Here is a 27,798-nt window from a genome sequence, read left to right on the forward strand (position 1 = left end):
AGCCTGTATACGGCTGGGATCACACTTATGTGAATTGGATGCGAGTTTCCCCGCATCCAATTTGCATGACAGCAAAGTGTGACCGGCCCTCAATGGAACCGGTTCACACAGCCCCAGGGCAGCCGCGGTCCGCACTGGAAAAGGGTCCTGTGCGTCTTTGGCTCAGTTTCAGGTCTGAATTCAGGCAAAAGATCGGACCTGATTTGTACCAAACCCCCTGCTGTGAGCCGCAGCCACAGCTAGTGTGAATCTGGCCTGAAGCAATGACAGGCTGATACTGGTTGCAGTTACCCACATGTGTTTGGATATTGTTGCACATAGAGCAATTACCAGCAATTAGTGACAGATTATTTCTGGACGCCCTAATTGCAGGTCATCACTCCATGTGTGATTCCATCCAAATACCGGTGGACAGCTGCGGCTGCTATCAGCCTGTCATTTCTTTGTACAAGCTGAACAGCCACAATTTCCCACATCCACCTGTGAATCCAGCCACAAAAATACAGCGGATCTTTGCCGCAGCTGGCACATATTTACCATGTGAATGAAACCTAAAAATTGATAAAAATAAATGATGATGCTGGAGGTAGAGAGGTGACAAGGGAAACTACAACCTGAACCAGGGGCTGATCTATGGAACCAAAATGTGTGTCACCTGTCTGAAGTGCAACATGGACAGTATGTGTAAATCGCAACACTAGCTGTACAAAACAACTATAATTAAACCGTAACCATAAATGTATTTCAGAGGTGGATTCAGATGCTTGACTGAGGGGGAATCAATCCTTCACTGGGAATGAAAGGACAGATTTTGGGGTTCTCTCTCTATGATGACTCATTCTGTCTTCCATCTCTTTCTTCCCAGGGATGACTATGAAGTTAGCTGTCCGGAATTGGATGAACTGGTTTCAATGGCCCTGGAGGTTTCTGGCGTGTATGGCACAGTGTTGCCAACCCCCCGGACTAAAATTTACTGGCAGAATGCCAAAATTTATGGACGGCACCAATTTTTTACTGGCACTGCAAAAATGTACATAAACAGGCCGTTTTCAGTGCTAAACCGTGCAAATATGAATAATTAAACTATAAACATGTAGATAGTGCTATTAGCAATGTGTTTAAGTTAAACAAAAGTCATAAACCATATTTCTCCATTTACATGTCCTTCTCTGCCCCCTGCCTTTAGCCCCCCACAGCACTGTCGTCCTCCGCCCCCTGCCTTTAGCCCCCATAGCACAATGTCCTTCTCTGCCCCCTGCCTTTAGCCCCCATAGCACAGTATCCTTCTCTGCCCCCAAAATAATAACTCCCCCAAGATGATGAGACCCCAGAATGATGGGACCCCCAGCATGATAACTCCCCCAAGATCATGAGACCCCAGAATGATCAAACCCCCATTATAATTACTCCCCCATCATCATAACTCCCCCAAAATGATAAAACCCCAGAATGATTACTCCCCCACTATGATGACTCCCCCAGGATGATGGGACCCCCAGGATGATATAATCCCCATATTGATGGGACCTCCAGGATGATATGACCCCCATAACAATTAGACCCCCAAAATAATAAGAACCCCAGGATGATTTGATCCCCAAACTGATGACTCCCCCATTACGATGACACCCCCGGATGATATGACCCCCATAATGATAACTCCACCCTAATAATGACTCCCCCATATTAATCACTCCCCCATAATGATGAAACCTCCAGAATGCTTAAACCCCCATTAACATAGCAGTGTGCGTCTCTCCCCCCCGCTATGTAGTAGATGGGAGGGGGTTGCTCCTACCTTGCATGTTCTGCACTCTCATGTCGCTGATTTGCCAGATGAGCTCCTCTCTCTGGAACCAATCATCCCACTCGTGTCCCGCCATTGGAGGAGGGGGGACCGACCAGGAGGGGCGGCGGAGGGTTCTCCCAGAGGACGGCGGAGAGCCCCGTCCTCTTCTTCTTCTCTAGCCGCAGCCAGCAAGACAGTGTCACTCACTGTCTTTTAAAAATGGCGCCAACCGTCGCCAGTTCTTTACTGCGCATGCGCCCATCCAGCCGGAAATAGGCGAGCTTTTCCGAGCCAGACAGGCTTCGGAACGGCGCATGCGCAGTAGCGTGTCGGCCCGTACTGACATCTTTATTACGGGCGCCGCTGCCCGTAACGGGCATTTACGGGCAGCCTGAAAATGGGCTAAACTTCACGGGCTGCCCGTAAATCTACGGGCGGTTGGCAACACTGGTATGGCAGTAGGATGACAGGAGGTGGTTTCGGAGGATGCACAGTGACCTTGTTAGAGACTTCAGCTGCTGAGCAAGCCAAGCAGAGAATTCAGGTAAGAGGTCACACCAAGAGATGATCATTTCTGTCATCCCCCTATACAGGGTACCAACCTGTCATGGCAGCATGCTGCAGTCACCTGTGTACACATCATACAGCATCCATCCTTATCAATGATGTGAGAAGGCCAAGATCTCTGCTCCTCTTCAGCCTTTTGCACTAATGTCAGTGTTAAAGTAAGGCTGTAATAAACGCTCAGTGTTGCACTCTCCGGTAAATTAGCATGTGACGCTGAGTAATACAATTGTTACTAATCCTGCATGTAATTAAAGCACATCCAAATATGATATTTAGTTTGTGATCAAGCAAGGAAAGATTACAGCCTCTGTCAGGTTTTTATTATGGTGTCCCTGCTAGGGAGATTCACCCCCTCTATTTGTTCAGCTGACCAGCACTGAAAGTAATGGAAATCCAAAGTGTTCCAGTTATCATTGGAACTGGGGGGGGGGGGGTCTTCCAGTGGGGATCCCTATACTGGTGGCAGCTATGAAACCATACTGCTACTAAATCACCTGCAGGGTATCGGAATTTGCGGCATTATCCTGTCCCAGTTCCTATTTAGTGGTCTATAGGGATGGAAAGTAGTAAAGTAGTTCTTTGTCCCTCTCCATCATTCCAAAGTTGTCTCTGACTTCCATTTGAATGAGGATAATGTGTTGCCTTCCTTGTGTCCCAAGCTGACTCATCCCAGGGAATTTGCTTTGCATACCTTGGATGTGGTTTGTGCGATTCGGGTGTATCTGGCAGCTACTGAGTCTTTTCGGAGATCAGACTCGCTTTCTGTGGTTAGGGAAGGACCAAGAACAGGGCTGGCCGCTTCTTTGGCTACCATCTCTAGATGGAACAGACAGATGGTGACTCAGGCCTATTCCATTAAAGGTCAGGTTACACCTTTCCCTGTCATGGCCCATTCTTCTCTGGCACTGAGTGCTTCTTGGGCCTTCCCTCATCAGGCTTCAATGTCGCAAGGTGGCCATTTGGTCGCCCATGCATACCTTTACAAAATTCTATAAAGGTAGATACTTTGGTATCTGCGGATGCTTCTTTTGGCCGCAAAGTTTTGCAGGCTGCTGTTTAACTGGTTGCCGACTGCGCACAGTATATTTACTGCGGCAGTCAGCCCCGGCCAGGCAGAGTGACGTAGATCTACGTCGCTCGCCTGTCACTGGGATTTGAGCCAATAGCGGGCGAGCGCGCGCCCGCTGAGGCTCGTTCAGGGAGGAGTGCGGGCGTGTGACCGGCGGACCCGATGTCCGCCGGTCACACTACGATCTTCGGTAGAGCGGGAGAAAGGCAGAGCGGCTTATGTAAACAAGCCGCCTTTCATTCTCCCCTGTGTAAAAATGGAGATCAGACGGTTCTACTATGTAGAACCGTTGATCTCTGTTTTTACACTAGTAGCCATGTCCCACTACAGTTAGAATCACGCCCCTAGGACACACTTAACCCCTCCCTGTCCAATACAGTTAACCCCTTCCCTGCCAGTGTCATTTTTACAGTAACAGTGCATATGTATAGCACTGATTACTGCAGTAATGTCACTGGTACCCCCAAAAGTTTCAAAAATGTCAGTCAAGGGTCCGATCTGTCCGCCGTAATGTCGCAGTACCGCAAAAAAAATCGCAGATCGCCGCCATTACTCGTTAAAAAAAAAACACCAAAAATGACAAAAATCTTTCCCTTTGTTAGTAAACGCGATAACTTTTGCGCAAACCAATCAAAATACGCTTTTTGCGATTTTTTTTACCAAACATATGTAGCATAAAACAATTTGGCCGAAAATGTTAAAAAATTTTGATTTTTACATTTTTTTGGGGGGGAATTTCATATAAAAAAAAGTGAAAAATATTGTTATTTTTGCAAAATTTACGCTCTTTTTTTGTATATAGCGCATGAACAAAAAATTGCACAGGTGATAAAATACCACTAAAAGAAAGCTCTGTTTGTGGGAAAAAAAGGACGTGAAATTCGTTTAGGTACAGCGTCGCACAACCGTGCAATTGTCCGTTAAAGTCACGCAGTAAAAAATCGCAAAAAACCCCCTGGTCAGGAAGGGAGTAAAATCTTCCGGGGCTTAAGTGGATAAGAGGGGCTGTTCCCTTTTGAGGGGCGTTTTTTTTTTTTTTCTATAAAACCTTTATTTTTCAGACGGGGGTCTTGTGACCTGGTCAAGGCCCCTGTGTCCTGGTTAAGGGCTCTTATGTTTAGCCTTGGGTTATTTTCCCCACCCCTCATTTTCTTTTTGACGTTGCTTTTGACGTCCCACTAGTTATGATTTATGGAGCGCTGTGTCTCTCGATGAACGAAAGAGAAGATAGGATTTTTTTTACTTACCGTAAAATCAATTTCTCTGAGTCCGACGAACACAGCACCCACCCCAAGGGCTGATCTACCATCCTGCTATGGAGTTCTGATATTGCTTGCTACTAAAACTGATTACCTAGGGCAGAGAGGAGGGTTATATACCAGCTGGGCGTGGCCCATGGGCGTAGCCAGGTGTGTTTTATTCTGCCTAGTTCTACTGCTGGAGGTGGCAATATAACCCAGTAGTTATAATTTATGGAGTGCTGTGTCCGTCGAAGAAAAAATCTCATTATTGCTTCACTATATGACGCTTCGCTTTCTTTACTGGGTTCACACACACAGGAAAAGTGGGAGAAATTGCATGCGATTCCTTGCATTGTGATTTGCACCCATTCATTTTGTTTGGATGCAAATTGCACTGCAAAGTATCAGTACTCGGTATCAGCAAGTACTTGACCAAAAGTACTCGTACTTACAGACAGAAAAAAAATTGTATCATATTTTATATTATATTGTAATATATATATATATATATATATATATATACACAGGGCTTTTTTTCAGCGGGAACGTGGGGGAACGCAGTTCCGGCACCTTCAGTACTGAATGGTACTATATTTAATGGCAAGGGGTGCTGGGGCGTGCTGGAGGGTCTATTGATACTGGCTGCTGGGGGATCTATTGTTACTGGAGGGGATATATTTATGCATGGTTGTTTATTGTTTCTTGAGAGGTCAATTGTTACTGGTTTGCTGGAGGGGGCTTATGATGCTGGGGAGTCAATTGTTGCTGGATATGACCTGCTGTTGAGGAAGAGGTCTATTGATGCTGGTTGCTTTAAGATCTGTGGTTGCTGGGGAGGGTCTATTGCTGGTGGCTGCAAGGGATCTATTTTACTGCTTTTCTTGCTATCATTACCAAATTCCATACAAATTACTTAGCACCACAAAATGATACCTGGCTCTGTATTCTCTAAAGGGGGCAGCACTGAGAGGTAGGGGAGAGGGGGTGGTTGAATCAAGAAATGGTGTTCGGAGGTGGGTAGGGGCAGAAACAAGAATTGACCCAGAAAGGAGGAGTTCCTGCACCTATTCTCTGAGAAAAAAAGCCCTGTATATATATATGGCGATAGTGTGGCCATGTCGATCCCAATGACGAGAGGGAGTTCTTTTCTCCCAGGTCATCATCTACATACCTCAGAGCTGATAATAAAGGTAATTCTGTAGAACACTGAATGTCAGTAGGAAGTCATGTCGCGCACTCTGAGGATCCCTTCTTCCACCTATAGCAACCATAAGAGTTTTCAGCCATGTGAAATTACAAGGACTAAGAGATATATCCCTGAAGAATGTAAGAAAAAATAAAAATGAAACCCCTGAAGACTCTATAGAAGTGGAGAGGAGGGAGGGTTGGGGTTTACTGCAGTTTTCTTCGACCAGCAGAACAAAAATAAACAAATTGTACAAATTGATGCGTTTTATGAAAAAATGACTTTATTATCACAAAAGTTAAACCAGCTTTGAAGATAACAGTAGAAAACAAAGCAGAACGTGTTGCTGTTCGGACAGCTGTCTATACATTCTATATTCCCATCTCCCAGATGCTGCTTCCATTCATTCACAGGGATAATAGAATTCCTATGAGAAATACTTGTCTTATTGAGTAACAATTTTAAAGGACTTCATTGTAAATGTATTGCCTTAGTTGTAGTTGATGAGAGAGTAGGACATATGGTGTGCCATCATAGTTCAATCCCAGCCCTGGCCAATACATACCATTTTCTTCTGATGGGAAAGAAGACTTGGAACCGTTGTCAGGACTTTATTGCCGTCTAGGTCATTGTTGGGGAGATTCACCCTCATTTCCTGTCAGGCCATCTCCAATGGGGAATCAGCCAAAAAAAAGCATTTAATAATGTAGGGGAAGGGTTAGAAGTTTTTGACAATGGTTTTTATTGCTGTCTTTGTCTTCCCTTTTTGGACATCACAGGCCCCGAATTAGTAGCAAATGGGGATTCATCAAAGCAAGGAATGATCCTCACCCTAGCAGACCATGAGCTCCAAACCAAAGGTCCTACCCAGCCCTCATCTAAAACTAAGCCATCTGGGCAGTGCTTTCTTATCTGTTGCTGATGCCTCCCTAAGGGATTGTTTGGACTTACAGCCCCGGGGGTTAGTAAAAGCAGGTGGTTGAGCCAGTTTTATCATCCCTCAACCACCCACCTGAACAAGTAGCTACAACCCCCGAGGACTGCACACTTGCTATGATTGCAGCAAAATATAAACAGTATGTCACATACGGCATGCAGTACCTCAGCAGCACACAACCCATTCAAGTGAATTGAGCAGCGCCCACAACTGCATGCAGGGCACATGTTCCTGGTGGGTTGGCATTTTCAGGGTTAAAACAGGAAGTGGCTGTGCTATAGTTTTTTCACCACCAACGATCGCTTTTCAGAGGGGCAGCAAGGGCTGCAGAATGAGTCCCAAAAGTAATTTGTACCTTAATGAGACTCTGTTGCCAGACTTTTCGTTTTAATAGCCAGCTTCCCATAAGGTTATGCATGTTCTTTGCTGATAAAAAGCCCCCTAGTGTAGACATCTAGAAGCACAAGACTGCTGATGGGTGCCACCATCTAGAATGTGATGCCAGCAGTCTTAGAGTTGTCACATTGTAATTTTCTCCTTAGTCACCCCCCAGCACTTACATAAAAGCTTATGTAGGTAGGTGAGGGATGGAGGTGCTGGGCCAGCACAGACAATAATTAGACACCCCCAGAAAAGGAGAGGGCTATAAAATGGCAGAAGTCAAGGGAAAATATTACAAGTAAGCCTTTAATTAGGTCATTTGTCAGTGCTTTTCCCTTCATTTTAAGGTTGGTGACAGGGTCTCCTTAGCTCAGAATTGGGTTGCTTCCAACTCTTCATGTATTTCCTTGTAAAGGGGTCATCATAGTGTGGATACAGGGATGGGATTTGTTGGAGAAGTTGCATGCTGCACCTTTTTTGTTGATCACATGGTAGGAAATTGTGATTGGTTAGTATGAAGCAGCTTAGCATACAAGGGTTATGTAAAATGTGTAAATGTGGGTATGAGATGGGTCACTGTCTTTTATTTCTTTTCTCAGGAGAAATTCCAAGGAACACCGACCTTCTATATCACCAAGCCATCTGCCGGATGCGGCGTCTTGTAACCTTACGGGAGTGTAGTGAAAATACCTTTCTACTTTAATAAAGCAATTTTTATTTTTATCTGCATTCTCTTATTAATGTATCATTCTTGGCCAAGTGGAGGGCTTTAGTTCTCTCTCTTTAATGGAGTATTAAACCCAAAAAGAAAAATTATACATTGCAACTTATCAGTTTTTAGATGTGGTGGCTGCATTTGTTTCTTTTTTTTGGGGGCGTTTATTTTATTTTCACCTGGCCAGTAAGTCTGTTATTTATCAACTTCTTTTAGGGCTCGTTCACTCCATGCATGCATGAAAACTGATGGGAAAACCGTGCAGATTTCACTTGTGATCTGGCCAGTAAGTCTGGTATTTTTCAACTTTTTTTAGGGCTCGTTCACTCCATGCATGCATGATTTCACTTGCAGAGACATCAGTTTTAATGTGCGTTTCAGTCATGTTTTATGCACGTTGACATCAGTTTTCATGCTAGGCAGTTATGTGCCGTGTTCACACCACTGTTGATGTCATGTCAGTTTTTTCTCCTGTACAGGAAACTACATACACGTTGCAGATTCCTGCGCAGAAAAATCTGCACATTGTGGTGTGAACAGGGCACATAGCGAACCATTGTTTTCTTTGAGCGCGTGCAGAACGTATGTAGAAAAACTGACATCTCTGCACCATGGTATGAACTAGAGATCGAACGATTATCGGCAAAGCCGACAAATAGAGGGCCGATCTGCACATTCCCCGATATATCGGAATCGGCCCCTGAGGTTACCGATATTTCAGGAAAGTGCTGTACCAGAGTGATACCTGCAGCGAGAGGCCAGTACCAGTGTCCATAGCCAACGGTCGGCTGTCTTGTAATGACAACTGATACGGCTGAGAAGCCGCTCAGCTGTCATTACAAGGAGCTGGATGGGACATCCCCCTCCCGCCGCCTTCCATGGCTCGCCCGGGTCTCCCGTCCCACCGGGAGACTCGGGCAACCAGCCTGCGCGGCCGCCGAAGACTCGATCAAAGTCGCATTCCGCTCTGATTGGGTCTTCATGCAAAAACCTGGAAGTAATGTCATGAGTGACATCACTTCCGGGTACTGTCTGGTGCCAGATTAAAAAAAATGACAGCATTCAAAACAGCCAAACTTGGCGTTTTGAATGCTTTTAAGTGCAGAGGAGGGGTTTGGGGTCTTTTAGACCCCCAGATCCCTCCACAAGAATACCTGTGAAATAAAAAAAAAATAATAATTTTTTTTAAATGTACAAAAATATCGGCCAATACGCAATGACCAAAATATCGATATCGGCCGATCCCTGAACATGGCCATAAACAGACCAAGCTGCCCAGTAAAAGTGTCAGAGGGTTAAGTAAAACCTTTATTCTAAAGGAAAGAAATAGTTTGCTGTAACTGCATATAAAAGGGCTAATTTCTTAAAGGCAAATCCACTGTGCACTGCAAGTGCAGTTAGAAGTGCAGTCGCTGTAGATCTGAGGGGGACATGCAAGAAAAATAAAAAACTGCCTTTTAGCTTGCACATGATTGGATGATATAAATCAGCAGAACTTCCCCTTATTTCAGATCTAGCGGGTGCAGTTGTAGTGCACAGTGGATTTGCCTTTAGTAAATAAAGCCCAAAGTGTTAGATGGAGTTCAACTTCAGTTTGTCTTCTTTAGTACTTCATACAGAGTGCAGACAACCTAAAGCCCCGTACACACGATCAGAACATTGTACAAAAGTAACGATTTAGAAGCTATCATACGCTAATCTGATCGTTTGTACACAGCTTTAGTCTGAAATTTTCCGAAGGGACAAACCTGAAAATTTTCCTCGTATGATACCAGATCGTACAGTTTTCGTACGAAATTACAATACAAATACAATATATTAAATCATTTCCGGATTTTTATTTTGTCGTATGAAAATTTTCGTACTTTACTAATCTCTTCGTTTTCAATATGAGACTAGCATGCAAAAAGAAAAAACGTCCGATCATTTATCCAATAATCTCATCGTGTGTACTGGATTTAAGATGGGAGGTGAGTTTCTGGTCAGATCACCAGGTGGAATAAAAGGAAAATAATCCTGAAAAATTAAAAGTAATGCAGCCGCCACATGTAATGATTGGTAAGATGCAATATAAAACATTTTGGGTTTGACGCTGAAAATCAAGAGGACATTTTTACATGTACAGATTTTATTAAGTGATACAGTATAATATGTTTGATGGGAGTAAACAGAGATCAGAGTGACCAGTCTGCAGGTATCTGATTGTTATGTCTGTAGTAATCTAATGAAACGTGTTTCCTACAACATCACTTATTAAAGCATTTTCATTGGGGCTATTTACCCCCCTATTGTAACATCACATACTACTACACAGGTCCTTTCTGTACTACTAGGCACGTCAAGGTGGCTGCTTTTAGTTGGTTAGGATCCCTTTACTTTTAACAGTCTGACTGTACAGAAAATCTCATTTACACTTACCAAAATCTAATGAGGACACCAAAACTATTCGTTCAACGTGCATATCTAGTCAGTCAGGACCCTCCTTTGCTGCTAGATCTATAGAAGATTGCACAATCTAATTTTAATGTGCAGTTTTTTTGGTAGTACTGAATTTCTATCTCTATACCCAGGCATTCTATGCTCAGCATGGGCACAGCAGGTAAGTAGTCACATGCCAGTTACTAGGATAGTTTTGGGTTATAGCAGGAGACCAGAGTACCTAATGATCTATGAGGAAGAAGACATATAGTTAATGGGTAGAAAGATGATCTGTACACCAGTAGTTGCTCAAAAATCTTCATCTTTATTCAAAAAACACAGAACACAACTGCTGATAAGACCTGTTGATGCATTTCAGCCTATAAGGCCTTAGTCATAATTTATGACTAAGGCCTTATAGGCTGAAATGTGTCAACTGATCTTATCAGCAGTTGTGTTGTGTGATTTTTGAATAAAAATTAAGATTTTTAAGAGCAACTACCGGTGTGCGATCATCTTTCTATATATGCACTCTATATATGGGAGCTCTTTCATCGGTGAGTTGTATGGGTAGTAGCACTGTGGCTTCTCTTTGCATACAGGTAATGGGGTCCCCACAGCTCTAACAGTCAGGCATATGTGGAAGAATTAATACATATCAGGTTGTGTGTGCACACAAATTCTATTATAAGAACATCATAGCTGTCAGTGGGGAGGGTTTGCACAGATACAACATGACTTCCAGTGACCCCTGATAATCCTTTAGGGCAGGATGGGCGCAGACACCTACTTATTGTGGTAGTCTGGGGATTTCAGCCTATTAATATGTATTAGTAGCTATTCCCTCTTAAAGCTGGGACAAAGATGTTAAATCTGAAGTTCAACCTGTTTATAATTTACCTCCACCACCATACCAATCACATTTTCAGATACAGTTTTCCAATTTTTATTACATACCAGATCTCTGGGCTTCTCCATGCAATGGAAGCAGATCATGGCTAATAGGTTTGGCAGGGTGCAGTACATAGCTTCCGAAAAACATCACTACCTACTGTGCGTGTACTTATCTCACAAGTCTTTTGGCTGGCTCCTGGGGGAAGTTGTTCCAATATCAAAATGCACTGATAAATGGGTTTCAGTCTGGAGGAATCGGTAATAATCCTAGGCTGGCTGCATTTGGATGCTGAGCCTCAATAAATGGAAGAACTGAAATCCAAAGAATGAAAGGGGCAGCCAGGCTGAAGAGGAAAGGGACAGATGAGGCTGGATATCCTGCAGCCAAGAAATGAGGGGGGCTATATGTGACATAATGCAACTACTAATGCACACTGAAGCTCACAGTGTGCAGTGAAATTTGTGTAAGCTATATCAGTAAAAAAGAGGCGCCTGTCCAACTGCAAGATTGAAGGGAAGGCTGGAGTTCAGCTTTAATAGGTTATATTTATTGGTATAGCTCTATTTGCAAGAGTTTTTGTTTGAGTTCATTAAGGATCCCCGGTGAGGTTTCTAGACATTTTGGATGCTCTCAGTTGAATAACTCCCTTTTCCTTCCAAAAGGTTTCCACTTTGTAATACTGTCCTCCCATTACTGCTTCAGGCAACCCCATACACTTATCCCATTACTGACCCCCATTACCCATAGTGGGCCAGTACAAAGGTCCCTTCTACAGCATCCAGTACCCCTGACATTACAGTTTTATCCATCCCCATACACCTAGCTCATTACCGACCCCAGAACAGTACTAAGTTCCTCTACACCATCCAGTACATCTGACATTACAGCCTCATCCATTCCCATACACCTATCCCATTACCCATAGTGGGCCAGTGCTAAGGTCCTCTTCACCAGCCAGTACACCTGACAATACAGCCTCATCCATCCCCATACACCTAGCCCATTACCCATAGTGGGTCAGTACTAAGGTCCTCTACATCATCCAGTACACCTGACATTACAGCCTCATCCATCCCAATACATCTATCCCATTACCCATAGTGGGCCAGTGCTCAGGTCCTCTACACAATCCAGTACCCCTGACATTACAGCCTCATCTATCCCCATACACCTATCCCATTACCCATAGTGGGCCAGTACTAAGGTCCTCTACACCACCCAGTACACCTGACAATACAGCCTCATCCATCCCAATACATCTATCCCATTACCCATAGTGGGTTAGTACTAAGTTCCTCTACACCATCCAGTACACCTGACATTACAGCCTCATCCATCCCAATACATCTATCCCATTACCCATAGTGAGCCAGTACTAAGTTCCTCTAAACCATCCAGTACCCCTGACATTACAGCCTCATCCATCCCCATACACCTAGCCCATTACCCATAGTGGGCCAGTACAAAGGTTCATCACCAACATCCATTACACGTCACACAGACATGGAATCCCTTTCTGCTGCATATTTTGTAATAAAAAAAGTTATATACAAATCATAAAAAAGATAATTAAATAAAGTTTGGTTAACGCATACCATGGAGCGCAGGATGCTGGGACGACATTTTACAATGGATTCCTCCCCGTCATTTTAGCATTGTGTTATGAAGCAGAGTTCAGGCAAATTAAATTGTCACCCCTTTGGTACCTTGGCTAGCACCTGCGTCAGAATACACCTGTCATCTCTCCATCCTCTACATTGTCCTGGCTTAGTTTTGACTTCTAAGGAAAATGTTCAGAATCTCCCAAACAGGATTACACATAGAAGCACGAAAGCAACTCCCATGACGTAAAGAGGGAGTCATAGCGACGCGCCATTTATAAATGGCACCCAAGCGCGGCATATTGTCCGGTGAAACCAGCATGGCGTATCTTTTAGGCTTCATAGAACTGGCGCTCCACCTGTCTGCTGAGGGATCCTCCTGACATCATTGTTCGTGTGACGTACTCTTTGGTGACCTGTTGTGTGACTGTGCCAGAGCTTTCCATGCGGTGGGTGGCAACAGACATGCCATCTGCAGGTGGAAACGGGAAGAGTAAATATCATTGGCCAAACCTGATATGCAGGTCAACAACACAGAGGTACATGTGATTTACTAAGGTCATGATATAAAGTTGTTAAAGGTGATATAAAAAAGAGCCGCTTTACCTCTACAATGACATTGATTTCTGTCCATTCTTTTCTGAAATTCATACAGCCCTGCCACTGTGCTTTAGCAATACCGCTAGATCACCTCCCTGCCCCCAACCTGTGACTGGCAAGTGAAGGAGCAGCAACAGACTGATTAGGTAAACTTTCTGCTCTCACCTCTTGTTTGCATGTCCCTTGATGTTGGAGATATTACAAATAGGGATGATCGAACTTTTCAAAAGTTCGGTTCGACCAGAACACCCGAACTTCCCGAAAATTCGGCCCGGATTTCAGAACCCCATTGAAATCAATGGGACCCTAAAGCCCTAAAACCCAATAAATGCCCCTAAAAATGGCCTAGGGTTCTGGGTCATGCCCCAGGGACTATTAATCACACAAAAAAAAGTTCTTAAAAATTGTCATTTTTGATAGAGAGCCAATTATTGAAAAAATTATTCAAAAAAAAAAAAAAAGAGATTTCTTTGGATTTAGTGTCTAAGTTTCAGCTCTGTAGCATGTCCAGAACCAGGAAAAAAAAGATCGTTTGTATTAGAATTGCAATAGGACAGGATAGTGGCTCCGCTATTTTCACACCTTGCTGGTTTTGCAGCAGGCGTTTTTTTGGGCATTTTTTGGGGGTTATTGGAGGCAGGCAAAACATCTGAACTTCTGTATAGGGGTATATATACACACACATGTATGTATATATACACATACACATATATAGGTGTGAAAGTAGCAGAAACCTATGCTTGCGCTAATGAAATAATTAACACCCATATAGCTTCTCTGCTATAACACCTATGTGTGTGTATGTGTATAAATACATATAAGTGTGTGTGTATATATACCCCTATACAGAATTTCAGATGTTTTGCCTGCCTCCAAAGACCCCCAAAAAATGCCCAAAAAAAAAAACGCCTGCTGCAAAAACACACCTGGGCGTTTTTGTAGCTGGCGTTTTTTTGGGCATTTTTTGGGCATCTTTGGAGGCAGACATAACATCTGTACTTCTGTGTAGGGGTATATATACACACACACATGTATGTATATATACACACACACACATATATAGGTGTGAAAGTAGCAGAAAACTATGCTTGCGCTAATGAAATAATTAACACCCATATGGCTTCTCTGCTATAACACCTATATATGTGTTTGTGTATAAATACATATAAGTGTGTGCGTATATATACCCCTATACAGAATTTCAGATGTTTTGCCTGCCTCCAAAGACCCCCAAAAAATGCCCAAAAAAACGTCTGTGCCAAAAAAAAAAACGCCCACACATATATAGGTGTGAAAGTAGCAGAAAACTATGCTTGCGCTAATGAAATAATTAACACCCATATGGCTTCTCTGCTATAACACCTATATGTGTGTATGTGTATATATACATACATGTGTGTGTGTGTATATACCCCTACACAGAAGTTCTGATGTTATGCCTGCCTCCAAAGATGCACAAAAAATGCCCAAAAAAACGCCAGCTACAAAAACGCCCAGGTGTGTTTTTGCAGCAGGCGTTTTTTTTGGGCATTTTTTGGGGGTCTTTGGAGACAGGCAAAACATCAGAAATTCTGTATAGGGGGTATATATACACACACACTTATATGTATTTATACGCATACACACATATAGGTGTTATAGCAGAGAAGCCATATGGGTGTTAATTATTTCATTAGCGCAAGCATAGTGTTCTGCTACTTTCACACCTATATATATATATATGTATATGTGTATGTGTATATATACATACGTGTGTGTGTGTGTATATATATCCCTACACAGAAGTTCAGATGTCATGCCTGACTCCAAACATGTCCTCAAAAAAGCCCTACAAACGCCTGCAACAAAAAGCAGGGTGACAGGGGCGAAGCCACTATCCGGTTCTATAAGTGTTCTAAGAGAAACAATCTTTTCTCTATAGCGGTCTCCCTGACATGGAAGGGTTTGGTCACCCTGCCATAGCAGTCAGAGTCAGTTAACCCTACACTACACTACACTACGGTCCCCTTACACTTAACACTTTCCCCACAGAAACTAGATTATTAAATCTAACTATAGTGGAAAATAGTACCCTAACTACACTAGATATCCCTTTCCTCACACTAATAATTGCTAAATGACACTTTGAAGCAGAAGTAACAGAACTGCTTCCACTCTCTTCCACAGCCCCTGTATTACAGTGCTAGGAATTTGGCGGGGCTATCTTATATACTGGGGGGCGTATTCACTAATGATTGGCCTCTGGACCCCCTAGTCACTCCAATCACATTCCTACCATTCTCCTGCCCCCTCAATTGGCTTTTACTGATGGTTCTGGTCCAATCACGGGCTTTTAAAGTTCAGTTCCTGTCCCATTGCATTTTGGTCGGTTCTGGTTGCCGAATTCCAAACTTTTTCAGCAAAAAGTTCGGAATTCGGCCGAACCTCGAACAGTCAATGTTCAGGTCGAACCGATGGTCGACCCGAACCGTTCGATCCTCCCTAATTACAAACAATGTAAAAGATGTTTATTCTAAATCCTCTGCTGTGCGCAGCTGATCACTTGAGTCTGGACTCTGCATGAAGAACCCAAAGAAAACCGTGGAATAATATCCTCTTTCAGGGCCCATTCACTATACTGCACAGTAACGCTTGTTTGCGCAATGCATTGCTATTCATTCTGAATGATACCCCAATGCACCATGCCTAAGGATGTGCAGTGTGCTGCCAAAAATGCTTCATGTACCTTTGGTGGATTAGGCAGCCCAGTCAAGTGAAGTGAAGGGGCTGCCTTAAAGCGTTTGTTACACCTACACTTCATATTCCTGATATGTGGCTGCTGTACCATGTACTTGTATGAGAAAATATCCTGTTCCCTTTGTATGCTTCCTTTATGTGAAATCTCTGCTGTTCCTGCCAGTCCCTCTGCTTTACTATTAAATACTATCCAGGAGAGCACACCGTGGTCAGTTCTCTAGCTGTGCTGGGAATTCAGTGTGCTCTCTCCTCCAAGGATCAGACTTGTCCTGACACGCCCCCGCTGCACAGCCATTCACTGGGAAGCTCAGTGTGATGCTGCCTCTCCTCCCCCCAGCCCCTATGCAGCTGAGAACAGGAGTGTGATCACTTATTAAAAATAAAGGCAAAAAGGTATTTATAATGTATTTTTATGTTTATACAAAAATGTTGTGCCTTTCATTTCTGTTTTAAACTGAATGGCTTGTTTATCAAGATGATCATAAAGAATTGACAGCAAAAAAAAAAAAGATCATGAAAAATGATGTTGGGCTCCCCCCCAATCCATACCAGGCCCTTTTTTTTAACAAATGGCGTGGAGTCTCCCCCAAAATCGATATCAGACCCTTATCTGAGCATGCAGCCCGGCAGGTCAGGAAAGGGAGGGGATCATCGAGAGCCCCCCTCCTTCTGAACTATACCAGGCAAAATATCCTCAAAATGGGGGGGGTGCTTTGGGGGGGGGGCTCTGATTCCGATAAGCCCCCTGCCTGCAGGCCACCACAGCCCAGGGTTGTGGGGAAGAGGCCCTTGTCCCTATCAACATGGGAAAAAGGTACTTTGGGGTGGGAGGGGCACCCAAAGCATCCCCCCCCCCCCTCATTGGCTGCATGCTCGGATAAGGGTAAATTATGGTTTTTGGGGGGACCCAAAACCATTTTTTTTTTTCACATTTTAACATGGGGTTCCCCTCCAAATCCAAACCAGACTCAAAGGGCCTGGTATGGATTTGGGAGGGACTACACATCAGTTTTTTTCCTGGCAATTCTTTTTTTTTTTTTTTACATTCCGCTGTCAGCCTGCTGACAGCTGATGGCTCCTCAGTTGTTAAGAATGTGATGGCCGGCTTCTCATCATGCTCCTTAACAATTAGTTATTCACTGTTAAAGAGAAAAAAATTACAAAATGCATGAAAACTACATGCAAAAATTCATAAAAAACGCAGGTTTAAAAATGCAAAAGGTACTGGAAAAATGCATCAAGCGCAGCTACATAGATGTGAACCTAGACTAAAGGGCTGCCCTGACCTCTTCCTTTTGCTGAATTTCCAAAACTGTGGGGGTTTTTTGCTCCTCCAGCTCTGCTGATCTTTCTGCCTGCCACTCGACCTGACTCTGATGATGTTTAGCTTATCTACCAATATCAGCTGTTGGCAAGACCTTCACGGCACTTGTGCCACTCTGTGCCCTGGTGCCACCTATTCACTTCACCAGAAACCCTGAGCTGGAGGAGTAAAAGAGGCCGTCCTCATCACTTCAGGCTTCTCCACCAGGTGCAGAAAAATTGGGCCTTGGTTGTTGGTTGTGCCTGAACACCGTAACCCCTCACAGTTACTCTTGCTGGGCGCAGGAACGGTCCCTGCTGCGCTGTGGGCCATTCCATTAATTTGGAGGCCCCTGTTCTTCTGGTTCTTCTATTGAATGTTGGTGGTTGCACAGTAGGTGGGTGGACCAGTGAACACCAATTCTCTTCATGCACATCTGGGATCCATGGTGGCGTTTGTCATGGAATCTGTCCGTTGAAAATACTGTATTTATTCACATCATTCTTTGGACACTATATGCCTTTTATTTGGTATTTTCTCCTTTTTTTTGGACTTCCTTTTTTAATTTTATGATCAAATTAGATATATGAATTTATTCTATATGTACTTATTCATATATTAGTACATTATTATGCACTTTTTGAATTTAATTAATGTTCATTGATTTATTTTTACACATGCATTTTGCACTTTATAATCATGTTCTCTGATTTTTAGCGCTGCACTTTGTTTTTTATAATGTGTATAGGTTTGTCTATTGACCTGTGCTAGCTGCTATTTTCATATTAGTCATTTAGTGCAAGTTTTTTTTTTGGGATTTTGGATATACTAGCTCATTATGCCTTCGTCTTTCAGGTTTTTATTTTTTTTCATTTTTTTTTTTGGGGAGAGTTACAACCTCATTAATGCAAAGATGGCCGCGGAATGACGTCATGTACAGGGTTCTTTGTCCTCTACGAGGAAGTCTCGATTATTGGACGTAATGTATAGGATGAGGAACCCTGTACATGACGTCATCCCGCGGCCATCTCTGCATAAAGCCGTCTTGTCAGTGTCTGTGAGAGACGAGCGATTCTTGGTCAGCACTACCTATAGTGCTATTTCTTGTAGGTGCAATATTTAAAATTCTCATTTTAATAAAAAAGGGAAAACAGAGAGCAATAGGGTTGTGTGCTTTTTTTCCTGCATGTATGCTGTTGGGATCTGAGATCCATCCATCCATCTGAATAGGAGGCATTGGGGATGAAGCAAACAGCTAGTGTTTCTAATACTTCAGAGGAGGAAAACTGCGTGGTGTGCCCTACTGGTAATGAAGGGGTCATGACAGTGAAGTGAGAGGCTAATCTACACGGGTGGCAGATTCACTTTATTTGTGTTTTGTGTTGGCTGAAGTTGGATAAGATTAATAGATTTTGCATAAATCAGTTGCACAAGTGGACTTTTGCTGGACTATAATTTTGGAAGAGATTTCTTATAATATTGCTTTTGATGCACATTTTATTACACATGTTTTGTAATTTCACACTGTTGATTTAAAGTAAGGATTCCCAAACTATGGCCCTCTAGTTGTTCAGGAACCAGAATTCCCATCAGGCCTAGTCATGTCTGTGCAGTGGTGTATTTAGGTTTTGTGCTGTCCTAGGCCTGACTAAACTTGGGCACCCCTAATTTAAATATGACCCATCCCTTCCTGTAAAGGCCACACCCTTTCTTGTTTATGACCTGCCCTGTCATCTGTAAACCATAGACCACAACCACAGTCTATCAGTGCCCATCAGTGCAGCCTCATCAGTTCCCATAAGTTCAGCTTCATCATTGCCCATCAGTGCAGCCTTATCAGTGCTCATCAATTCAGCCTCATTACTGCCCATCAGTGCATCCTCATTAGTGGCCACCAGTGCAGCCTCTCAGTGCATCATATCAGTGCCCATCAGTGCAGCCCTATCAGTGCAGCTTATCAGTCCTGCCTCATCAGTGGCCATCAGTGCAGTCTATTAGTGCCCATCAGTGCAACATATCAGTGCCCATCAGGGCAGCATATCAGTGCAGTCCCATCAGCTTTTTTGCTGCCCCCCTGCAAAGTGCTGCCCTAGGCATGGGCCTTGTTGGCCTAGGCCAAGATACAGCTTTTGTAGGAGAGTTGCACTACACCAACTTGGATTACAGTTCTTCAAAAATTTTGGAACTTCCTACCTGCTGAGTTCCTTCAAAAACTGTGCACAAGTGTACCTAGAAGAATTGGTGCTGTTTTGAAGGCAAGGGGTGATCACACCAAATGTTGATTTGATTTGGGTTTCTCTTCTGTTCATTTATTTTCCATTTTGTTAATTGATAAAAATAAACTATTAACATTTTCTCAAAGCATTCTTCATTTACAGCATTTTTTTGGCACCTGTTTAAAACTTTTGCACACTTTTGACAAAACCTTTAGTAAGGTCATATTCACAGGAACGTCCCCAATGGACGTGGATGGGACTGCCTGCATGAGAATGCACTAAACACCTGTGCATCCTGTGCGGGTGAAGGCAGCCCTTTGCTGTCTAGATATGCTCATGTGAATGAGGCCTTAACCAGGTTTTTTTTTTTTTTTATATCAAATGATAAAATAATTCACAGTTAATGATTACACTTTAGGGATTTAATCCTCTGTTATTGGAGGTCCTATTTTCTTTTAGGTTTTGTCATTATGTACATATTCTCTACAGCATTGTTTCTCAACTCCAGTCCTCAATTACCCCCAACAGGTCATGTTTTCAGGCTTTCCATTATTTTGAACAGGTGATTTGATCAGTTTCACTGCCTTAGTAATTACCACAGTTGTTTAATCGGAGGGAAATCCTGAAAACATGACCTGTTGAGGGTACTTGAGGACTGGAGTTGAGAAACCTTGCTCTACAGCACTGATATGTTAGTATTTTTAATGAAACATCCTAGATATGCACCGTTCTATGAGATTTTACCTTTGAAGAAAGGCTCTGACATTGTAGAGTGAGTGACATTGGTTTGACTGAATTCTGATGGGAGATTGAAAACCTCTCGCCGTGTGATCTGCTGTGTACCAAACTGAGAGAAGTTTCCTGTATGACACAGCAATTAAAAAAAAAAAAACAACGAGTTAGCAGTAGACAGTGTTATATGGTACCTTGTATATACTATATATTGAATGGTACATACCTAGAACTTTGAGCAGTGTTGTACAAAAGTAGAAAAAATTATCAAAAAAAGGTTTCTGTAATTATTCTACATTGCTATACCAAACATATTACATTTTTTATTTAAAAGTATACCTATTTATCATCACTAGATGGCAGCGTGCAATGCCTTTTATTACTAAATAAAAACATACACCACCATTTATCACCACGAGATGGCAGCATACATCACCCTATGTACATTTGTAAGCTAAATCTCATGTGTGCTGTTCTTTACTCACATTCTCTTTTAGATTTATTAAACAGCAGCAATACCAGAGGGTTCAATACTAATGAACAGAGGACACAAATCTGAATAAAACCACTATATTCAATGAGTACATTGTGTATTACCCCTAGGCAACCAAATCATATTTTTAAGATGTAACCACTGATCTTTAGTCTGATGGCTGTTAGTTGCTACTATTAGCACATCATCATTGCTCTCTGTACTGTCCTTTAAAACAGATCCTATCAGCATTGCTGTAACAGAAGCAGAGGTAGTTCCCGTGCAGAGAACTAGCTTCTTCAAAGGGGATTGGTAATGGCAGCCCCCCCCCCCCTGTGAAAGGTATAAGGACATGTGAACTGATGTGTAGCACCTCCTAGGTAGGTGCTAGAAGAGAGTATAGTTTTTGGGTCTTTCTACTTACCAGGAAGATTGCCAGGTAAATTCATAGTGCTCTCTGCCTACCAGAGTGCAGAGTCTATTGGTCTGGGTCTGCTCATGGTGCTCAGGTGCAGCTCAGCTTGTCTGAATGTTTCACATTGGTCCAATAGGGAGGCATATTGGACAGTGGGAGGAAACCTGACAAGTGAGGGCACATGCATTGTTACAGCCCTGGTGATTGGCCAAGGAAAGTGCCTCGAGGCATGCTGGGTGACTGTATATAGGCCAAGGGCAAACTGTGCTCGGGGTCTTCGGCTGAAGAGGGGGGTCTGTAGAAGCTACCATGCGGCCTCAGGTAGTTGACCTGAGGGCCTGAAAGTCAGATAGGAACTGAACCCAGAGGTCCTGCAGAGCTGACTGGAACGGAGACACTGGAAAGGATCTGATTCTGCATACAGTACAGATCTGTGTCATGGGGTCTGTCCTGTGAGGGCCATCTCTTCAGCTAGAACAGTCAGTGGACGGGTGTCAGTCAAGGGAATGCTAGAGAGTGTCCTAACGATAAAGTAGTTGCATCAAGTCTGCTGCTAGAGAAAGCAAGAAGACTTAATTCCCCCGTACACGTGGCAGTATTGTAAAGCAGGGTGTCTGCTTCCAAAAATACCCTGATGAGGCCAAGTGAGAGCTGTCCTTATCAACTGTGAATAGTTCATGTTGGAGTATCCCGCTATTCCCTTTTCCCATCCAAGCTCCACAATAAATATAAAACCAAACCCCCTGGACTGTTTATTGAGTGACAAGCCATTGGGAGTAAGGATGGATGTGTGAACTTTCCCTAAGTGGCTGTCTGCAGGTAATCAGAGGAGGCCCAAGAATTCATCACCCATCAAGCCCTACGGGGACAGTGCTATAGATGTATATTCCCATAGTATTCCATATATCAATCCTCTGTTCCTCACCTCCATCCTGAGATTCTATGGTGATGATTCCTTCTCTCTCAGGCCCAAAGCCTTGCGTTGTTTTAGCTTGCACTTTGAACTTGTAGGGAAGATTTTCGTTCAGGAAGGGAACAGTCAGTGTAGTCTCAGGCATATCTCCTTCCACGTATATATTTCTTGGCTCTCCTAGGAGTGACAAGGGGTGGTTATTTAGACCGTAGGATAACAGTTCCTTAAAGTGGTACTAAACCCACAACAGTAAAATCAGTCTGTATATATAGTAAAGCATGCTTGTTTTACTCACTGTGGAACATAGGGGGTTAAACCTCTGCATTGTGTAAAAAGGCTGTTTGACCCTGTCTTCTCTGATCTTCCCCTTCTTTTACTCTCCACAATCCCTCTTGCACTTATAGTACAGAGCCTTGGGGTAAGGGTGGGCTCAGGAGTGTTCATGGGTGTCCACAGAACTTTTTTCAGGGGGCATAATTTTAAGGTCATCCATGCTCCGCCCCTTTTCACCCCCCATAGATCCCCCTTTAGAGCAGACCAGGCCAGGGTCCCCCATAGATCCCCTTTAGAGCAGGGTCCCCATAGATCTCTCTTTAGAGTAGGCCAGGGTCCCCATAGATCCCTCTTTAGTCTTACCCTTTCACCTATATTCCCCATGCTACCAGGTCTTCCTGCACCACCAGGTACTCCAGGCACTCCCTGCTAAGAGTATAATATATATATATATATATATATATATATATATATATATATATATATATATATATATATATATATATATATATATATAGCCAATATGACCCCCTTTAGAGCAGGCCAGGATCCCCATAGATCCCCTTTAGGGCAGGCCAGGGCCCCCATAGATCCCCCTTTAGAGCAGGCCAGGGTCTCCCATAGATCCCCCTTAAAGCAGGGTCCCCATAGATCCCCCTTTAGAGCAGGCCAGGGTCCCCCATAGATCCCCTTTAGTGCAGGGTCCCCATAGATCCCCCTTTAGAGCAGGGTCCCCATAGATTCCCCTCTTAGAGCAGGCCAGGAAATTTCCAGGAGGACTTGCCCCCCCTTGCGGATGCCCATGGGCATGTTTGGATCCTAGTCCCAAACCACCTGAGCAATCCTGCCAGGAAGCCTTCACTGCACATAGGCAGTGAGGCATTTCCCGGCCCGCAGCTGCACATACACACGCTGCCTATGATTGGTAGTGTGCAGTGAGGGCTTCCTGGTCGAATTGCTCAGGTGGGTTGGGACTACGATCCGAACAGATCTGAGCCTTTCCCTACCTTGCAGGCATTCTGCACATGCTCAGTTTGGTAAGTACTTGTAGATAGTTTTTTTTTTTTTTGGAGGGTGCATGTGATCAGCACTGTCCAGACAGAGGGTCGGAGGTAATGCAGCCTCATAGGAAAGTCAGAGGAGAATGAAAATTCCTCCTACAAGCTTTAACCAGACACTGATAGCAGTTGTGAAACTGCTATATACCGCTGATGAGAAAAGCAGTTTATATTTACTAAAATAATTGTATTTCCGTGTTCTGTGTACTGTGACAGACCAGATATAGTGATTGCAGGGTCCTGGGTTTAGTAACACTTTAATGTGAAATGATATGTGAATGGACCACTCACCTCCACCGTGCAGCATTTCACAGGTGACCATGTAACCCAGGATGGTGCCATTGGGTTTCCTTGGTCTCACCCAGCTCAGCTGCAGTGAATCTGGGGTAAGAGCAGTAAAGACGAGGGGTCCGGGGGCACTGGGGGTGCTCAGGGTGAAGGGGGAACCTGCCAAGGAGAAGTAGAATTAGTACACATTGGTGGGATATTACTGACATTAAAGTGGAAGAAAACTCAAACAATAACGCATGTTACTTTCTGCCTTTTGATCTGTTACCCCCAACACTTTATATTCCTGATATGTGCCTGCTGTACCATGTACTACCTGTTCTCTTTGTATTGCTTTCTTTATGTGAAATCCCTGATGTTCCTGCTAGCCCCTCTGCTTTCCTATTAAAAACTGACCACACTAAGTAGAACACCACACCGTGGTCAGTTTTCTAGCTATGCTGGGAACTCAGCCTGCTCCTCCAATGATATGACTTGTCCTGACACACAGAAGAAGTTTAAAGCCGGATTTGGATACAAAAAGATTTCCCAAGCTTTAAACATCCCAAGGAGCACTGTGCAAGCGATAATATTGAAATGAAAGGAGTATCAGACCACTGCAAATCTACGAAGACCTGGCCGTCCCTCTAAACTTTCAGCTCATACAAGGAGAAGACTGATCAGAGATGCAGCCAAGAGGCCCATGATCACTCTGGATGAACTGCAGAGATCTACAGCTGAGGTGGGAGACTCTGTCCATAGGACAACAATCAGTCGTATACTGCACAAATCTGGCCTTTATGGAAGAGTGGCAAGAAGAAAGCCATTTCTTAAAGATATCCATAAAAAGTGTCGTTTAAAGTTTGCCACAAGCCACCTGGGAGACACACCAAACATGTGAAAGAAGGTGCTCTGGTCAGATGAAACCAAAATCAAACTTTTTGGCAACAATGCAAAACGTTATGTTTGGCATAAAAGCAACACAGCTCATCACCCTGAACACACCATCCCCACTGTCAAACATGGTGGTGGCAGCATCATGGTTTGGGCCTGCTTTTCTTCAGCAGGGACAGGGAAGATGGTTAAAATTGATGGGAAGATGGATGGAGCCAAATACAGGACCATTCTGGAAGAAAACCTGATGGAGTCTGCAAAAGACCTGAGACTGGGACGGAGATTTGTCTTCCAACAAGACAATGATCCAAAACATAATGCAAAATCTACAATGGAATGGTTCACAAATAAACATATCCAGGTGTTAGAATGGCCAAGTCAAAGTCCAGACCTGAATCCAATCGAGAATCTGTGGAAAGAACTGAAAACTGCTGTTCACAAACTCTCTCCATCATACCTCACTGAGCTCAAGCTGTTTTGCAAGGAGGAATGGGCAAAAATTTCAGTCTCTCGATGTGCAAAACTGATAGAGACATACCCCAAGCGACTTACAGCTGTAATCGCAGCAAAAGGTGGCGCTACAAAGTATTAAATTAAGGGGGCTGAATAATTTTGCACACCCAATTTTTCAGTTTTTTATTTGTTAAAAAAGTTTGAAATATCCAATAAATTTCGTTCCACTTCATGATTGTGTCCCACTTGTTGTTGATTCTTCACAAAAAATTACAGTTTTATATCTTTATGTTTGAAGCCTGAAATGTGGCAAAAGGTTGCAAAGTTCAAGGGGACCGAATACTTTTGCAATGCACTGTAAATGCTTCTAAATGATACTAAAATGCTTCATGTACTGCAAAAACACTAATAAAATGCTAATGCTCCTAAAAGCTTATAAATGCTTCTAGCTACTAAAATGCTACTAGAAGTTGGCACAAAAATGCTATTATCAGCATTTTTTATCCAGCATTTTGTTTTCTAGCTTTTTTATGAACTTATGTAAAATGCTAGCGTGCATGGAGCCTTAGGAGCATTAGCATTTAGTACATGAACAAAAAAAAAAAGCTCAAAAAAGCTGCATTTTAGTAGCATTTAGAAGCAGTAAATCTCCATGCACACCTAAAATAATTGTAAAGTCTTGTTTTTTTTTTAAATACCAAACATGTTATACTTGCCTCCTCTATGCAGTTGGTTTTGCACAGAGCAGCCTGGATCCTCCTCTTCTCGGGGTCCCTCTTCACTGCTCTTGGCCCCTCCCTCCTGTCAGGTGCCCCCACAGCAAGCAGCTTGCTATGGGGGCACCCAAGCCAAGCTGCAGCTCTGTGTGTCCATTCAGACATGGAGCTGGGGTTCAGCCCTGCCCCTCTCTCTCCTAATTAGCTAACTGAATTTGATTGACAGCCGTGGGAGCCAATGGCGCAGCTGCTGTGTATGAGCCAATCAGGAGGGAGAGTCTCGGATGACTGAGGGACACGTGGGCTATTGCTGGACAGAGAGGGGGCTTAGGTAAGTATTAGGGGTGCTGGGGAGAATGCATTGGGATAAAAAAACCTTCTGACTTTACAAGTCCTTTAAGCTAAAAAAAAAAAAAAAACGCTGGAAAACATTTTGGATAAAAAACACTGATAGCTTTTTTAGTAGAGTTTTAGGAGCGTAAGCATTTTATTAGTGTTTTTGCAGTTCCTTTAAAAAGGAAAAAAAAAAAGAAAAAAGGTTTTAGTAGCGCTTAGCAGTGTTTCTGCTGGAAAAACGCTCCAAGAAACTCTACAAAAACAATTTTTTTTTCTGCTCCTAGACGCTGAAGCTGAAATAAACACTAATAGCCTAAAGTAGTGTGCATGGACATAAAGGATAACACAACTTAGCTTTTAGAAGCAGAAAAAAATCCTAATAGCTTCTAGGAGCTTAACAAACCACTAGTGTGTATGGAGCCTGAAGGATCTGACTTCAATATGATTTATTATTCTGCATGCTTGTTCCTGGGTAGTAATTCAGAGTACTGAAGTCAGTGACAGTCAGGCAAACTAACATTTCAAAAAGGAGGTCATCAATGACAACCTCTGTATTTCTCTATCAGAGAATTGTAATTTAATGTAAAGCTATCATAAAAAGTCAAAGCACGATCAGGGGAGTTCATAGTGTCTACAACACTCTAGAATTCCGACACGCCTCTGCATGATAAATGTCAGTGCGGGTGGCAGATTTATGTACCTGCTGCAGAAACGCAGAGTGCCCATACGGACCCTACGTCCTCAGTGTTTGCCCATTGTAGAAAAGTGTCATTAGGGCTTTATTGAATTTCCCCCAATGTATTGATACCCCAAGACACAACCTGGAAAAACATATTCCCTGGACTATCTTTCTCACAATATAGGGCTTCTGTTTGCTTCTCCGATTACTAATTATTTTTATATTACTTACTTACTGTGATTCAATTTCTTTATCATCAATGGTCACATCTGTGTATTCCCATATTCTATGCATCAGGTATTATACATTAATCATACTAGAACTAATAAACCAAGATGAGAGTCTACAAATGTGTGTGAGTACCTGGTACAGGGCTGAGAGGGCTGTGTGGGTCCACCTGGGACTCTATAGTGATGACACCTTCCCGTTCCGGTCCCCAGCCTTCCTCACTGTGTGCCTTCACCCGGAACATATAGGAATGGTTGGGGAGCAAATCTTCCACCACCACTGAGTTCTCTCTGGGATTCGGAATATCGATGGTCCGAGAATCTCCTGGAAGAAGAGTAGGCTTCACTTATATCTGATCCCAGAGTATACATCTGTTATCCTATAACATACATACAACGTTGTATATCTGATCCTAGAGCAGGGCTCTTCAAACTATGGTATGTGGGATGTGTAGTTCCGCAACAGCTGGAGGGCCGTAGTTTGAGGATCCCTGTCCTAGAGCATACAGTAGATTTGATCCTCTGATATATATTTTTTTCATCCTATAATATAAATCTGATCCTGTATTATAAATATCTGATATTACATTGTATATACTGTATACTGTATACAATAAATGAGCCTGTATTTTATATATATATATATAATCCTTTATTATACAAAATCATCTGACTTCACACCTTAGTGAATCAGGCCTTCTGAGTTGAA

At 43.1% G+C, this 27,798-nt stretch overlaps 1 protein-coding gene and 1 long non-coding RNA gene across 5 annotated transcripts in view; one reads left to right on the forward strand and one right to left on the reverse strand.

The window, feature by feature from the left end:
* The first annotated feature begins 830 nt into the window (after nt 1-830).
* LOC309567188 lies at nt 831-7,893 on the forward strand. Its single transcript, XR_014225922.1, has 3 exons — nt 831-946; nt 2,252-2,333; nt 7,770-7,893. It is a non-coding gene; the product is annotated as an uncharacterized lncRNA (long non-coding RNA).
* A 3,878-nt stretch (nt 7,894-11,771) lies between these two features.
* Nucleotides 11,772-27,798, reverse strand: part of ITGB4 (integrin subunit beta 4) — a 157,389-nt gene continuing 141,362 nt past the window's right edge. For 2 of the 4 annotated variants that reach the window (XM_082273005.1, XM_082273006.1), the window contains 5 exons: nt 27,226-27,414; nt 23,809-23,964; nt 22,199-22,363; nt 20,399-20,515; nt 12,033-13,271 (listed from right to left, as the gene is read on the reverse strand). In XM_082273005.1, the coding sequence (XP_082129131.1) occupies nt 13,132-13,271; nt 20,399-20,515; nt 22,199-22,363; nt 23,809-23,964; nt 27,226-27,414 (767 nt within the window). In that variant the 3' untranslated portion in view covers nt 12,033-13,131. Of the gene's footprint in view, nt 11,965-12,032; nt 13,272-20,398; nt 20,516-22,198; nt 22,364-23,808; nt 23,965-27,225; nt 27,415-27,798 lie in introns of those variants that run through there. The other 2 variants (XR_014225941.1, XM_082273007.1) reach the window with 2 other exon arrangements.

The sequence above is a fragment of the Pelophylax lessonae genome, assembly GCF_965119305.1.
Source record: "Pelophylax lessonae genome assembly, chromosome: 11".
In the NCBI taxonomy this organism is placed as follows: Eukaryota; Metazoa; Chordata; class Amphibia; order Anura; family Ranidae; genus Pelophylax; species Pelophylax lessonae.